Source organism: Rhinolophus sinicus, chromosome 9, assembly GCF_057876585.1.
Source record: "Rhinolophus sinicus isolate RSI-liver-muscle chromosome 9, RSI-T2T, whole genome shotgun sequence".
Taxonomy (NCBI): Eukaryota; Metazoa; Chordata; class Mammalia; order Chiroptera; family Rhinolophidae; genus Rhinolophus; species Rhinolophus sinicus.
The window spans coordinates 29,882,966-29,897,709 of NC_142509.1; the positions used below are offsets into that span (position 1 = coordinate 29,882,966).

At 46.7% G+C, this 14,744-nt stretch overlaps 1 protein-coding gene across 4 annotated transcripts in view; it reads left to right on the forward strand.

The window, feature by feature from the left end:
• Window positions 1–14,744, forward strand: part of KSR2 (kinase suppressor of ras 2) — a 354,663-nt gene that overhangs the window by 326,486 nt on the left and 13,433 nt on the right. For 3 of the 4 annotated variants that reach the window (XM_019753947.3, XM_074321394.2, XM_074321397.2), the window contains 3 exons: window positions 5,062–5,193; window positions 9,156–9,285; window positions 10,227–10,360. In XM_019753947.3, the coding sequence (XP_019609506.2) occupies window positions 5,062–5,193; window positions 9,156–9,285; window positions 10,227–10,360 (396 nt within the window). Of the gene's footprint in view, window positions 1–5,061; window positions 5,194–9,155; window positions 9,286–10,226; window positions 10,365–14,744 lie in introns of those variants that run through there. The other variant, XM_074321395.2, reaches the window with a different exon arrangement.

Consider the following 14,744-nt stretch of genomic DNA (forward strand, 5'->3'; position numbering starts at 1 on the left):
TAATTAACTCTCAGGCGCCTCTCACCCTAGAGCAAGCTGCCTTGAGTTGACCCTGTGAAAAACAGCTTGATCCCAAACAACCCATAATTCAGGAAGTCTCCCCTTTGTGACTTTTAATTTGGAGAGTGTGTGTGTGCCCGTACACACATACACACACACACACTCAAGCTTTAAACCCCACGTGTTTTCTCTAATCATGCCTCTTATAATAAATGGCATGCCTCTTCAGAAAGGCAGCTTCACACTTTCTGTCATTGTATGTCAATTTCAGCTGCTTTGAGAACCCCTGATCTATTTAAGGTACACCCTCGCCCTACCCCCCCACACACACACACACACCCACACACAGGCAGAGTGAATTTTGTTCATGCTCTATAATACCTTTCATCTAAGTCAGACCGTCCAAAATTTGGTGAAACTAGATCTATTTCTATACGATGTAGTAACAAACAGAAGCTTGAATTTCTTTTTCAGGTTTTACTCCACTGACCTCCCCCCCAAATTCACCGCAGTCTCCAACACTATCTACAGCACTTGATAAGAAAATAAATAGGCAGAAAAATGAAGAAATAGAGCAATAAATAGTTAGATGGACAGAGACCTCAAGTCAGAAGCCAGAAGCCAGGAGGGCTGGATCGTGCAGGATTCTTTCTTCCCTCTGCCTCCCCAGCACCACTTGTGTGTGAGGTTTGCTGTGAGGGCACCAGCACACTCCTCTGTTGCCATCACTGCAGGCGAAGGGCAGAGGAAGCAGTTGGTGATATCACTGTGAACCCAACGTTTGTATCCAGACAAGAGACCCAGCAGGTGTTTTCTTTAGCCGGGGTCAGGCTCTTTTAAAGATCGAGTTCCTTTCTCCTAGTGCCATGTCCATCCTCTAGGAAAGGGGGATGGGGCTTCTGATTTTCCTCCTTTCAGATTCTTGGTTTTCTGAAGCCAAAGGAAGTGGAGGAAGAAAGGAAATGGACTGACCTCGGCATCCTTCCCTGTAGCTCATTCATGGAGGCCCAGTGTCAACCAGGAAGGGAGTTCACCTCAAGGGCAAGGTGGCTTCTGGCTGTGTTACCCAGACAACGCCTCTGCCCCAGCCTGGTTGTCAACACAAACCTGGTTGTGTCCGGAGGGGCCAGGGAACTCTCAGCGTCAACTCCCAGTAAGAAATCCACATTTCTTGGTTACTGACGAGTAGCCATCAATGGCTTCCTGTGCTTTGATCCCTGTTGCAGTGACGCATGGGGCTTAGTTTAGAATTCTGCTCCCTCATGGTGCTGTTTCTCCGGGAATTAGTGCAGAATTGTGGCGAAGAGTCTACTCTCTGGGGTTTTAAAGACTTGCAGTCAAGTCGATCTTAGCTCTGTCACGTTTTACAAACTCCGTGACTTTGGGCAGGTCACGTACGCGTTTCCTCATCCGTGCAACAGGGATCTGATCCAGTCCAATCCGTAGAACAGCGATCCACAATCCATCCGATTGTGGGTTTATGAGGATTAAGTGGGTTGAACAACCTGCCGTACTGTAGGCACTCCGCAGGAGTTAATTGCCTTCCTGCCCTCCCCTCAGGTAGAGTTTGGGCTGGTCACAGCTCTGGGTACCCAGCTCAGGGAGATCTGGCCTGGGGTGGGGGTGGGGGTGACCCAGTGAAGTGAGCATATCCTGAACATGCAAACATACCCCAGGGCTTCCCCAAGCATATCCCAGCATTGCCAGCGTGCAGCTGTTCTGCCATCCTCAAAAAAAGGTGTCCCTTAGATGCCAGCATTACTGTGCCAGCTGCTGCAGGCTGCTATTAACCATAATAATAACCATAATGAAGATGATTTGGGTTTGTCACCGTTGGGCCCCTCGCCATGGGAACGGAACACCCCAGGGTGTCTGCTAGGCCTGGCTCCTGGCCCCCTCCCAGGCATGTGCCCATGCCTGCCCCAGGCTCATGGTTATCAAGTGGCCACCACTCCTCCTCCTGGCCCCACCCTGCAATTCCAAACCTCCACTGACCCCTCAAGTCAGGAAAAGGCAACAAGGGTGGTTGGAAAGAGATGGGAACTGGGAAGCTTGCTGTCTCAGCAGCAATATCCTACTCCACCCCACCCCACCCCCAATGGCCTGATCATGCCAGAGAATGTCAACTGGCCATGCCTTGGCCCCTCTTTTGGATGATGTTCTTATTTTTGGCTCTAGTCTCAACTTCATTTCTGAGTCAAGATACAAAAAAAAAAAAAAAAAAAATCCGTAGGTAATAATGATATCCACTAAATGTGTGGCCCCAGCAGCTGACACAGCCCTGTACCCTGCATTGTCTCCTTTTCATCCTTACACCCACCGTGTGGAATTAATGTACCCATTTTGCAGATGGGAAAATGGAGACTTGTGTCTGCTCAAGGTCACAGAGCTAGTAAACAACAGATGGATCCTTTTTTTTTTTTTTTAATTAAATTTATTGGGGTGACAATTGTTAGTAAAATTACATAGATTTCAATGGAAGGAGAACTGACTCTGGGTGGTGAACACACAATGGGATTTATAGATGATGTAATACAGAATTGTACACAGATGGATCCTTAGAACCCTGCAAGTGTCCCCAATTCTAGAAGCAGGGACTCATTGTCCTGCCAAGTCAAGGGCTGGCTAATGGATTCGAGTCCTGTTTTCTAGCAGAGGATGTATTCTGTCAGGTCTGCTGCATAGAGCACAGGAGCAGGTTACGTGTCACTAATGCTGAAAGACTGAAGTTTGGACCATTTTCTTATTTTTATGTATCAATTAGAACAGTGATTCTCAACTGGGCTCTCCCATTCCCCAGGGACATTTGTGATGTCTGGAGACATTTTTAGTTGTCCCAACAGGAGAGAAGAGATGCTATTGGCTTCCAGTGGGTACAATACCCAGAACAGCCTCCACCCAAAGAATCATCTAGACCAAAGCCAGAACTCCAAACTCCTGGAGCCTCGCTCATCAGGCTTCTTTCCTCCCCCCATCATCGTCTGCAAGATGCCTTTAGGGAAGATGTGAACAAACATTTTCCATATTAACTCTAACGTGTACTTAAAAAGTGCTAGTTTCCACTTATGGTCCCATTAAAAAGTAACCTATTAAATAGCGAAGTCAAAAAGCCATTTGTAGTAAATAATAGTCTGTCCAGTATGGTAGCCGCTAGCCACGTATGGCTATTTTGACTTTAATTAAAATCGATAAAATTAAAAGTTCACTTCTTCAGTTGCAGTAGCTGGATTTCAATTGCTCCGTAAGCCACGATGGCCAGTGGCCACCGTGTTGGACAGGAGACATAGAGAACATTTCCACCATTATGGAAAGTTATGTTTGACAGCACCGCTCTAGAAGGTGTTCAGATATGGTTAGAATCATTATGGGATATGAACGCACGCAGTTAAGGAGACAGTGCATCCATCACACCTTACAAAGCTCAGAAGAACCATACGACTCAGTCAGCCTCAGGTCCCCACATACTGGAGGCTCTTGTCTTTCACAGGCTCACTCTTGATGTTTCGAGGTATCCATCTCTCCCTCTCCCTCTCCCTCTCTCCCCCTCCTTCCTACTCTCCCCGTATTAAGGAGCCCTTTCCTGGGAGTCTTGAATCAGGGGAAGCCTCATAGGAGGTCAGATTTCAGTCCCCAATGGAAAGTTCTGTACTTGCTAAAGACTTAAGTGTGAAGGGAGCCAGCTTCCCGTCTCTTCTAAGAATTTACCGTAAAGAATAATCAGATGTGGGTGGCGGGATATATTCGTGGTACCTACCCAGAGATGTTCATGGCAGCATTATGTATAGTAATGAAAGGAGAGGCACTTAAGACCCGTCATCAAGAGGTTGGATATACATGTTTTCATAGATACATGGGATGGCATCATGTGTGCCAATTACACTGATGTTCTTTAGGATTCTAGAACACGCCAGACAGGGCCTGCCGTGGGCTTTTGTCCTAATTTTCCCTTCTGCTTAGAAGAGCCTTCTCTTGTGGCTGGATCCTTTATGTCAGGTAAATGTTAGCTCACATGGTATCTCAAGCAAACTCCCTCTTATGTTTGACACAGCCCCTTTTAAATGTTCTGCATCACACTTATCGCTGTCTGTATGTTTTCCTATTTATTTCATTCATTTGTCATCACCTTCCCCACCAAAGGTCAGGCTCCAGGAGGGCAGGGACCCTCTTCTTGGTCTTATTCTCTGCTGTGCTCCTGGTGCAAGAACAGAGCCTAGGCATAAGCAGGGGCTCTGTAAATACGGTTAATCTTCATCATTCACAGATTGCATATTGGCGGATTCGCCTTCTCGAATTTATTTGTAACCCCAACATCCATACTCGGGGTACATTCACAGTCATTCACGAGCATGCACAGGGTGGGGGAAATGTGAGTCGCCTGGCGCACATGTTCCCAGCTGAGGATGAACAAGGGGTCCGTCTTTCTTCTTGTTTCAGTCATACAGAGTTGACTGGGGGGGATGGAGACGGGAGAGGGCAGTGCCATGGGAAGCAGTGCAAGACGCTTCAGCTCTGAGGCCCGTGGGACGGGGTTTTGCAGCTCTGGCACCTGGTCATGGGGCAGCCTCGGGCACGCCACTGAACACTTCTGAGCCTTGGTTTCTCTTGTGTAGAATAAAGAAAATAAAAGGGACTAGAATGAGTTGTTTTTAGGATTTAAGAAGATGATCTGTGCCTGAGGTGTGTGTGCGTGCGTGCTCACGTGTGTATACGTATTTCCCCTAGGAGCAACAACTCCGTATTTGCTAATTCAGTGTTTGCGGAGACTTTCTAGAACGTGACTCCCATGGATAACAAGAATCGGCTGTTTTTGTGGAATAGAGATGGAGAAAGGGGTGCCTCAGAGGCGAAGGCACCCGATGATGGTTTGGGTATTGCGTGTCTCTCTCTAGACCACCACCCCGCCCCCCCCGTGTGTCTCAGCCTCCAGTACAAGGTCAGGCAGTGCCCAACAGGGGGATACAGGAAAGCCAGCACAGGTGGTCCAGGGACTTGGGTCAGTGCTGGGGGACTGGTCCTCCCTGGGCTGTGACGCGGGGCTCACTCTGTGCTTTGCTTCTCCAGGAGGGAGGACAAGCTACGCATCCAGAATGGCTGGCTGTGCCACCTGGCACCGGAGATTATCCGCCAGTTGTCTCCTGACACAGAGGAAGACAAGCTCCCTTTCTCCAAGCACTCAGACGTCTTTGCACTCGGGTAGGTGGCCCACACTGGCCTTTGAGAGCCCCAGCCTGGGCAGAGGGGCACTTCCCAAGCATTCCTTCAGACCTAGGGCACCTGTCTGTGGGGGCAAAGGTGGCTGAATTCCAGGGTGAGATTGGGGCCATCTGAGCGGGGTATCATAGAAAGCGACCCTAGCCAGCCTTCGTGCCTGGCTTCTAACTGGCTATGTGACTATGGCAAGTTACCGAACTCACTCATTCATTTCATTCATTCACCCATCACTCATTCATGCAATAACTATGTACGGATGCCTCCTATGAACACATTATCCGAAATGGAGTGCCTTAAAACAACATTTATTATCTCAAGTTTCTGTGGTCGGGAATTTGGGCGTGGCTTAGCTGAGTGGGCGTGGTTCTGAGCTGGCTCGCCATGTCTCAGGAAGTTGCAGTCAAGATGCTGGCCAGGGCTGCAGTCTCACTGAAGGTTTGACAGGCTGAGGATCCACTTCCAAAGCGGCCCAGTCACCTGGCTGTTGGCAGGAGGTCTCAGTTCCTCAGCACGTCGGCCTCTCCATAGGCTGCTTGAGTGACCTCGCAACATGGCAGCTAGAACCACACTGCCTTTATGACCTCGTCTCATAAATTACATATCATCATTCCTGGCGTATTCTATTTGTTAGAATCAAATCACTAAATCCAGTCAAGGGAAGGGGAATTTGGGTCTATTTTTTGCAGGAAGGAGTACGAAAGCATTTGTGGACCTATTTTAAAACCACCACAGGTCCCTATTGTCTTGTCTAATGGAAGACAGACAAAACAGTCGGTTTTAACAAAGTATAATAAGTGCTATGCTGAGGATAAACACCAGGACTATGGGACTAAAGGAAAAACCAAATCCAGCCTGGGAGACCAGAGAGGGCTTCCTGGAGGAGGTGACTCCTGAGCCTAAGTTACAGGTTAACCACAGGTATGCCAGGTGAGGGTAGTATAAGGTATTCCAGGTAAAAGGAAACAAATTGCCAACAATGGGAGAACATATGGGGAGGAGTAGGGGCGAGGAAAGGGAGCTGAGGGATGGAGAATCAGGAGAAAATGAGGCTGGGGTCGTGAGATGAGTGACTAGAGAGGGAAATAGAGTCAACCCTGCAGAGACGTAGAGGCTGAGTTAAGGAGTTTTCCCTTCACCTTCTCGGCACTAGGGAGCCATTGATGGTTATGAAGCAGGGGGAGTGACATAGTCATATTTTGAGTTTTAGAACAATCACTCTACTGCATGGAGAATGGGAAAGAGACGGACAAGATTGAAGCTGGATGCCCGATGCAGGCAGAGGTGCTGATGTTCTCCACTGAATCAGTGCCAATGGGCATGGAGTCTGTCCCTTGAATCCCATTAGAGGCTGTCATTTGCCGTGATTAGTTTATGTCCTAATCTTTATCTAGTTGGATATTGTTATCTGAAACCACATTGCAATAATTAAGTTGCTATATTTTCATATAAACGGAGCAGAAGAAAAAAGAATGTAATTAACAAAATGTACCAAAGTAAGTAATTAGGTTTGCACTGGCGTTTTGGTCTTTAGCAATTTCCTTTTCTTCAAGTGAGTTGCTCTTGAAAGTTGGGTTTGGAAGGAAGTTTTAATGAGGCTTTTATTCCTGACACTGTTGAATACCGAGGGACCTAGTGTTCCGGTTTCCTGCCAATTAGGTGCACCTTGTTGCTTGGGAATGTCTCACTCAGGCACGACTTAGAACAAAATGGACTTTTAAAAGCTAGGGGAGCACCATGTTGAGGTTTCCATGGTGCTGTCTCGTGGCATCTTCACAAACACCCTTCGAAGCAGGTATTGTTGCTCCCAAATGACATGTGAGGAAACTGAGTCTTCCAGTGACTCAGTGCCTTGTCTGATAGGAATCAGTGGTGGAGATGGAGGTCAAACTTGGGGACATCCTAAATCCAGAGTTGGCGCTTTTAACCACAGACACTTGAGAGTCATTTCACCACTCAAAGCCCTACTTCCCGTAACCCTAAATTAAAGATAATAAAACCCACTGAGGTGTGCTAAGGATTGAGTGAGAAAACACCTATGAGGCACCCAGCACAGCACCAGGCTCCCAAGAACCTCCCTTCCCCCTTTCCCATGAGCAGTGCCTGCAGCCTATCTGTGCCTCCTTCATCAGGCTTCAACCATCAACTACAGGGTTACCTCCCCAAATAGTTCCTGCCCCAGTTAATAAGGACTCTTGACTAGGATGGAGTGTAGGTTTTCCGGTATAGCGTCATGGCCAGTCATGCAATTCTGTAGTCAGGTAACTGGATTTAACCTCTTATTTGCTGTGTGACCCTGGGTAAGATACATAGCATTTCTGAGTCTCAGTTTCTTCATCTGTAAAATAGGGATAATGAGAGTGCCTCCCGTTTTAAAGTAGAGGTTTTGTTATTATTTAGGCACGATAAGTCCAGTGGATTGGGAAATGAGGGCTGTTGAAAAGATAGTTTGTTATTCACAGTCCCCAAAAGGAGGGGGCATATCATACTGCAGGAGTGAAAACTCAGTAAGTGTTATTGTTTATTAGGATAACAGTAATCACCTAGCACCTTAACTTGAGAACTTCCTAACCATCTTATTCAACATCCCAACATCTGAACATCACCACCCTTCCCTACCCCAGAAGGATGAGGTTGGCAGGGGAGAGGAGACGCTAAGAAATGGAACCCTGGAAATAGCTGGTTGGAGGCAGTCCTCTGATGGGTAAAGAGGTGCTGCCTGTTCTTTAAAGCAAATTTACATACATTAGATTAGTGGAAAGATAAGTTCCTACGGTGATTTTAGGTGGTCCGTGAGTTGAGGAATCTTGTTCTCAGTGAGCTGAGACCTCTCCTCTTGGTGCAGCTCAGCAACCACCCTGCGTCCTCTGAGCATGTGATGGTCCTCACTGCCACTCATACCTCCCGGCATCCCTTAAAACCCTGCCCAGCCCATTGCCCCATCCATCTCCACATGCTACTCACTGCACAGTCCTTTCTTCGGCCATTACAATGGCATGATTTATGAAACAAATGGTAATACGATCAATCCTTCTAGAATAAATCTGGCATCGAATTGTTCTGGCACTCAGCATCCCAGATAAACATTCTTCCATGCAATTTTATCATCATTGTAATTTGGCAGGTAAGGAAATCCAGACTCAGAGAAGTAACGTGACATGCCCAGTGTCATACTACCAGTATAGAATAGAATTAGCACTTGAACCCAAGGCAGTCTGACTCAGCTCTTTCTTTTTTCCCCTCTCCACTCCTCGGTGGGATGGCTCATACTTAGAAAACACAAATACAAAAGAAAAAATAAATCCTATCCCCTCCTATCACCCCAAATTAGCTAACATGGTTAGCATTTTGCTATATTTCTCTTTATTCTCCTGTCCATATATATGTAATGGTTTTCTAAAAGACTTTCATATGCCTTTGTATACAATCTTGTGCCCTGCTTTTTGCATTTAAAATTCTATATTGAGAACTTTGGTCATGTCAGCAACATTTCTTTGAAAAGTTTTAATAATAGTATAGTATTGCATTTCGTTTTATGGACTTACTGTAATACATGCAACCTGTTCCTTTTATTGACAATTGCATTGTTTCTACTTTTTTCACTATTTTATATATATATATATATATATATATATAGTTGCAGAGAACATCCTTGTAAATGATTGTTGCATCCCTAATTATTCCCTTACAGCGTTTTCCTAAAATTACAAGTAGAGGGTCCTAGCTACATTCTATTGAGTTATTTATGTTCTAGCTTTTGATTCATTTTAATTCAGGCAGCAGAGAAGGTATCCTAGGATAAACATGACTTCTGAGACATTGAAAAAAAACTATAAGTACATCCCAGGTAGGAAAACACCAACGCTGTTGGCTGAGTGGTTGTATGTTGGTAAGGGGATATGAGTGACATATCTCACCACTAGCGCTTTAACAATGTCTCCCGACAGAACAATCTGGTATGAACTCCATGCCAGGGAGTGGCCTTTCAAGACTCAACCAGCAGAGGCAATAATCTGGCAAATGGGCACAGGCATGAAACCAAACCTCAGCCAGATCGGCATGGGAAAAGAAATCTCGGTAAGTCCGGGATAGTGCCAAGTCTGGGGGACAAGGGGAGAAGCAGACACTGCTCTGCACCTTCTTTTTCCTGTGTGTCAAGGTTACAGATGCCTTCCCAAAGGGTGACAGAAAAGCATGCCCACAGCCTTGTGCTATAATGATTTGGAGCGTGGAAGGCAAAACCTCTGAACTATGCTTGCAATTCAGGTTCCTGCCATCAGGGTGCAGTAGCACCTGGCAAGGTTTTTCCTAGCAATGGATTGCTGGGAGACCCAGTGAATCCCTCTTTTTCTGTCAGTTTAAAAAGGTATGCATTAATATCACCTGTATTCATAATTCTAATTTTATTTGCATTTACATAAAAAATTCCAAGGCATCATCCAACTCAGAACAAAATGCACAGAAACAAAAGCCTGAGTATAAATTAATAATCATCCACTAAAACACAGCAGGAACAATCCCATCCCCTCTTTTCATCTGAAGACAGATGAGTCAGGGAGGGAGTAATTTTCTGGTATGTTTTTAAGTATTACCTGCCTCTAGGTTTCCTTTCTCAGGTGAGGAGATGACTAAAACTAATTTTCCCCTCTGTGACTTTGAAGGGCACTTATAGTGTCGGAATGTGGATGGAGACCTCAGGATTCCCTCTTTTCCCTCCGTGTGGAGAAAAATGCCAGAAACTCTTTGAGAGTGTATCCCAGGCCTTGTAGAATAGGGCTCACCTGTGTGGGCTCATGGAGGGTACACTGTATGGGCTCAGAAAGGGGATGGATGGATGGATGGATGGTGAATGCATGAATTGAGATGTATAGAGATAGATGGATACATGATGGATAGATGGGTGATGGAGGAATATGGACGTGGGCAAAATGGGTAGACAAAGGGACAGAGCCAAGGTACCAAGGAGTAATTAAGAAGTCACCATTTATGTTAAATCACCCCCTTTTGGTTTCTTTTAGGACATTCTTCTCTTCTGCTGGGCCTTTGAACAAGAAGAGAGACCTACCTTCACCAAGCTCATGGACATGCTAGAGAAACTGCCAAAGCGAAACCGCCGTCTGTCTCACCCTGGACATTTCTGGAAGTCTGCAGAGTAGGTCTTCTACCTTAACCTCTGTCCCCACTGCACTTGTCCACTGGCCTTTGTCACCTTTCTGCTCGCCTCCCCAACTCCTCTGTCAATGTTCTCCTTTCCATATACCCACCTCCCTTCCCCAGCCACCACCTTTGCCTACCAGGTTTCTGTGCAGGGGCGTCTGCTCCGGGGTTCGGGAACTAGAGTCTGCTGTGCGGGGCCTTGGTCCTTGTGGTTACCATGGCTACCTCATTACCTGATTCTTCTGATGCAAGTGGATGCCCAATGAGTCAGAGCATCCTGTGGTGAGGTGGTGCCCTGAACCCACCAAGCCCCACACGTCAGGTGTTCAGCGTACCCTTCCATGAGGCCTGGGTGTCAGGAAATCTTCTCCCGGGGCCAGCAGCCTGCTCCCATCACGGAAGCTGTCAGCTTCCAGCATTCTCTGGTGCACAGAGACAAGGATGGGGAAGGTTCCCAGCTACTCCCTGTCATGAGTGTCTCTCTGGCTTCCTCAGTAAGAGGCTACATGCCCCTCCCTTCCCCCTATTCCTGCCTGGAGATCAGTAGTGGCTCCATCTGAGATACCTGTGTCATCTCTCTGAGGACCTCCCTCCTGGCCAAGTTGGAGATTTAGTGTCAGAGCTCTGGGCAGGTCCCAGGAGTGCCTGGAGGTACAAAACTCACATATCATTGGGGCCATCACCCCGTGGACTCTGCCCTCCTAGGAGTTCAAATGAACAGAGGGGCATAAAGCTTAGTTGTTGGAGGGGGAGCCAAAGGGCCTTCCTTTCTATAGTTGACTGTGGAGTTGGACTGCGAAAACAGAGGACAAGAAACCTATGGTCTGGCGTGATGGGACTTTCGGGTCAGTCATTCATTCATGCATTCATTCATTCATTCAGTTTTTTCACTCAGTCTGTGTGTATGAAATACCTACACTGTGCCAGACACTGTTCTATGAGTGAGAGTGCAGAGGTGAACAAAATAAAGTCCTTAACCTCAGAGGGCTTGCGTTCTACAGCGGGCTCAATAAGCAGGTAAACATGTTTTCAAAGGGTCATTTCAGATAGTGTTGAAAAAACAGTAAAACCAGTGTGTAATAGTGATGGAGGGGGGCTTTAGATGGAGGGACGGGGTCAGGGGAGACCCCTCTGAGGAGATAACTTAAAACAAAGCCTTGGGGAAGACACCAGGCCCCCACATCACAAATGAGAGCCCTCCAGGTGGGAGTGAGCACGTGGAGGTGGGAGGACTGGTAGGAAGTGGGAAGGACCAGATCATGGTGGGCAGGAGGGAGAGAAGTAGAAGGTGAGGTCCCAGGTACGGTCAGAGGCCGGGTCAGCATGGTAGGAATTGAGGTTAATGCAAAGGATGACCAACCTTTTCAGAAGCTTCCCCCAAACCAGAAGGCCCCCAAAGGGCTGCATGGTCCCACACCTGCCTCCCCCAGAGTCACCCACCAGGTAAAGGTGGGGGGACACTAGGCCTGTGGAGGACTTTTCCTTTGTCTAGCCACTGGGGTTGGTTTTGGCATCCAGAGATCTCAGGGCAACTCCAACCTCTGTCCCTTCCCACTTTGGGCCCTCAGTTTATTGCCTGGAGCTGTTTTCTTTTCCACATCATAACCCCTACCTCAGAGAGGAAGTATGAAACGATGCTATGAATGAAAGCCTCACAGAGACAGAAGTCATCTTTGCTTCTCAATGTCAAAGTAGAAAAGTCCTGGGGATTACCTATTTCATTGATGACAAGTGTGTGTGGTCTGTGCTCTATTCCTGCACTCATGGCAGACATGGCTAATCTATCACAGCACATTTGTCTGCACTCAGCCCTCCTGGTAGCCACCAGCAGTTACTCAGAATCAGTGCATGGGATGCCTTCCCTGGCCATTCCAGATTTATCCAACCTCCTTCTTTTACATATGGAAGAACTATGGCCTGGAGATTCAACCACATCCACATGGGGTGTCAGTGACAGAGTTGGGAACACAAGTCAGATTTCAACTCCCTAGTCTGGAGTTTGCTTTTCCCACCACATCAGCTCCTATAGTTTCCTCTGTCACGAGCTGGTCACTTGGTAGTGGTGGTCAATGCTGGAGTCCTTCCCAAAGCTGAGTGGGCCAGCAGTGGTTTGGGGGAGCACTTGGCTAAAGTAGGCCCAGGAGGTGGGTCCTGTCTAGGGCTTTGAAATCTGCAGAGGGGACCCACCAAGAGGCCTCAGCTGCAGCTGGCATGTCTCAAGGATGTGGGCAGTTAACTCAAAACTCACCTCTGGGGTCTCGGGTTTGCCTCTCCTAGGGGTCACCTCTGAGGAGCTGTGGTTTCTGGAATCCCAGTGTGTCTTAGCACATGGCAAATTAGAGGTGAGGCCGGGGCAAGCCTGCATTCCAGAGCAGTGCACCTCAAAATTTAATATGCATTCAGATCATCTCGGGAATTTGTTAAAATGCAGATTCTCATTGTGTAGGGCTAGGGTGGGGCCCAAGAGCTTGCATTTCCAACAAACTCCAGGGTCATGCGACGGCCGCTGGTCCACACACCACTCTTTGTATTTTGAGGGTCTAGGGCTGTGCTGACCAATGACAGCCACTTGCCACGTGTGGCTACTGAACACTCGCAATGTGGCGAATCTAAGTGGAGATGGGCTATAAGTGTAAAATCCACAGGAAATTTCAGAAATTGTAGAAAGAAAATAATGTAGTATAATTTGTTGTATTACATATACAGTGTTGGTTCCATGTTGAAATTACAATGTTTGGGATATATTGGGTTAAATAAAATATACTCTTAAGACTAACTTCACTTTTTTAACTTTTTAAAATTTGACTAGAACATTTACAACAGATGACTTGCCTGGTATCCTTTTTATTAACAGCTTTGTTGAGGTGGAGTTCACATATATCAATCATCCATTTAAAATGTGCAAGTCAGTTTGGATCTATTCCATTATTAATTTTTTAATTGTGGTAGAATATATATGACATAAAATTGGCCCTTTCAGCCCTTTTTGTGTACAATTCAGTGGCATGAGTTACATTCACAATGTTGTGCAATCATCACCACTTTTCCAAAACATTTTTGTCACCCCAGAAAGAAACCATTAAACGATAACTCCCCAATCCCTTCTCCCCAGCCCTTAGCCACTGCTCATCTGTATTCTGTCTCTATGAATTGTTGTATTCTAGGTATTTCGTATAAGTGGAAGCATGCAATATTCGTATGCTTTTGTGTCTGGTTTCTGTTACTTAGCATAATGTTTTCAAGATCTGTCCACATTGTAGCATGTATTAGACTGCGATTCTTTTTTATGGCTGAGTAATATTCCACTGTGTATAAACCACATCTTGTTTGTCCATTCATGGGTCGATGGACACTTGGCTTTTTTGTACCTTTTTTTTTGCACCTTTTGCCTATTTTTGAATGATGCTGCAGTGCTTATTGGGGTATAAGTATCTGTTCGAGTTCTTGCTTCCAATTCTTTTGAGTTGCATTGTATGTCCATTGCATGGCACTTGTCTACATCATTACCATGACCACCAGCACAGTATCTGTCATCTGGGTATCACTGACTAAACACATGAGTGACAGGTGCTGTGTCAAGCATTCTGTCTGCACCATATCACTAAACCCTAAGAGGCCTCCTAGGAGGTAGGCACTATTATCGTCACTGTTTTGCGTATAAGAAAACCAAGGCACAGAGAGGTTAAGTGCCTCCCCAAAGATCACACAGCTAGCCAGGAGCAGAGCAAGTATTGGAACCCTGGTTGGTCTAGACCCTAAGTCCATGATCTTGATCCTTCCACTCTGCCACCTCCTAGGCAAAAATTACCTTTTTACCTTCTGGGTCTCTTTCCAGAACCATCCTGGGAGATTAGGCACAAACTTCTGCCCCTGATCACCCAGATCTTGTCTCAACAGTAGTCAGCAAAGCTACTCATAGCAGGAGTCTGTGGTGAGCACCTCGGTCTCACCCCCTCTTCCTGTACCTCCAGCCCTTACCAAACATACTCCGTGACTCCACACGGCATGGACGCTGGTGTTTCAGCACCACATGGCCTCAACCCAACCCACACACTGGGTGACCATCCTTAGTCCAGAGGCTGCATGCTCCAGTGGGAAGAGTTCTAGGTTCAAATCTTGTCCTTGCTGTTTCCTGGCTGTGCACCTTTGGGCAAAACACTTAACCTCTCTGAGCCTCAGTTTTCTCATCTATTAAAAGGGTATAATATACCTATCTTGCAGGCTATTGTCAGATTTCAATGAGATCAGGTATGTGCAGCACTTGGCACAGAGCCTGGCACATAGTAGGACCTCAGTAAAGAGTGGTCCTTTCCACCTTTTGTTGTAGAGGCTGGGAACCACTCGCCTCAAACCACCTAGCCCTCAGAGAGCGTGCTAGT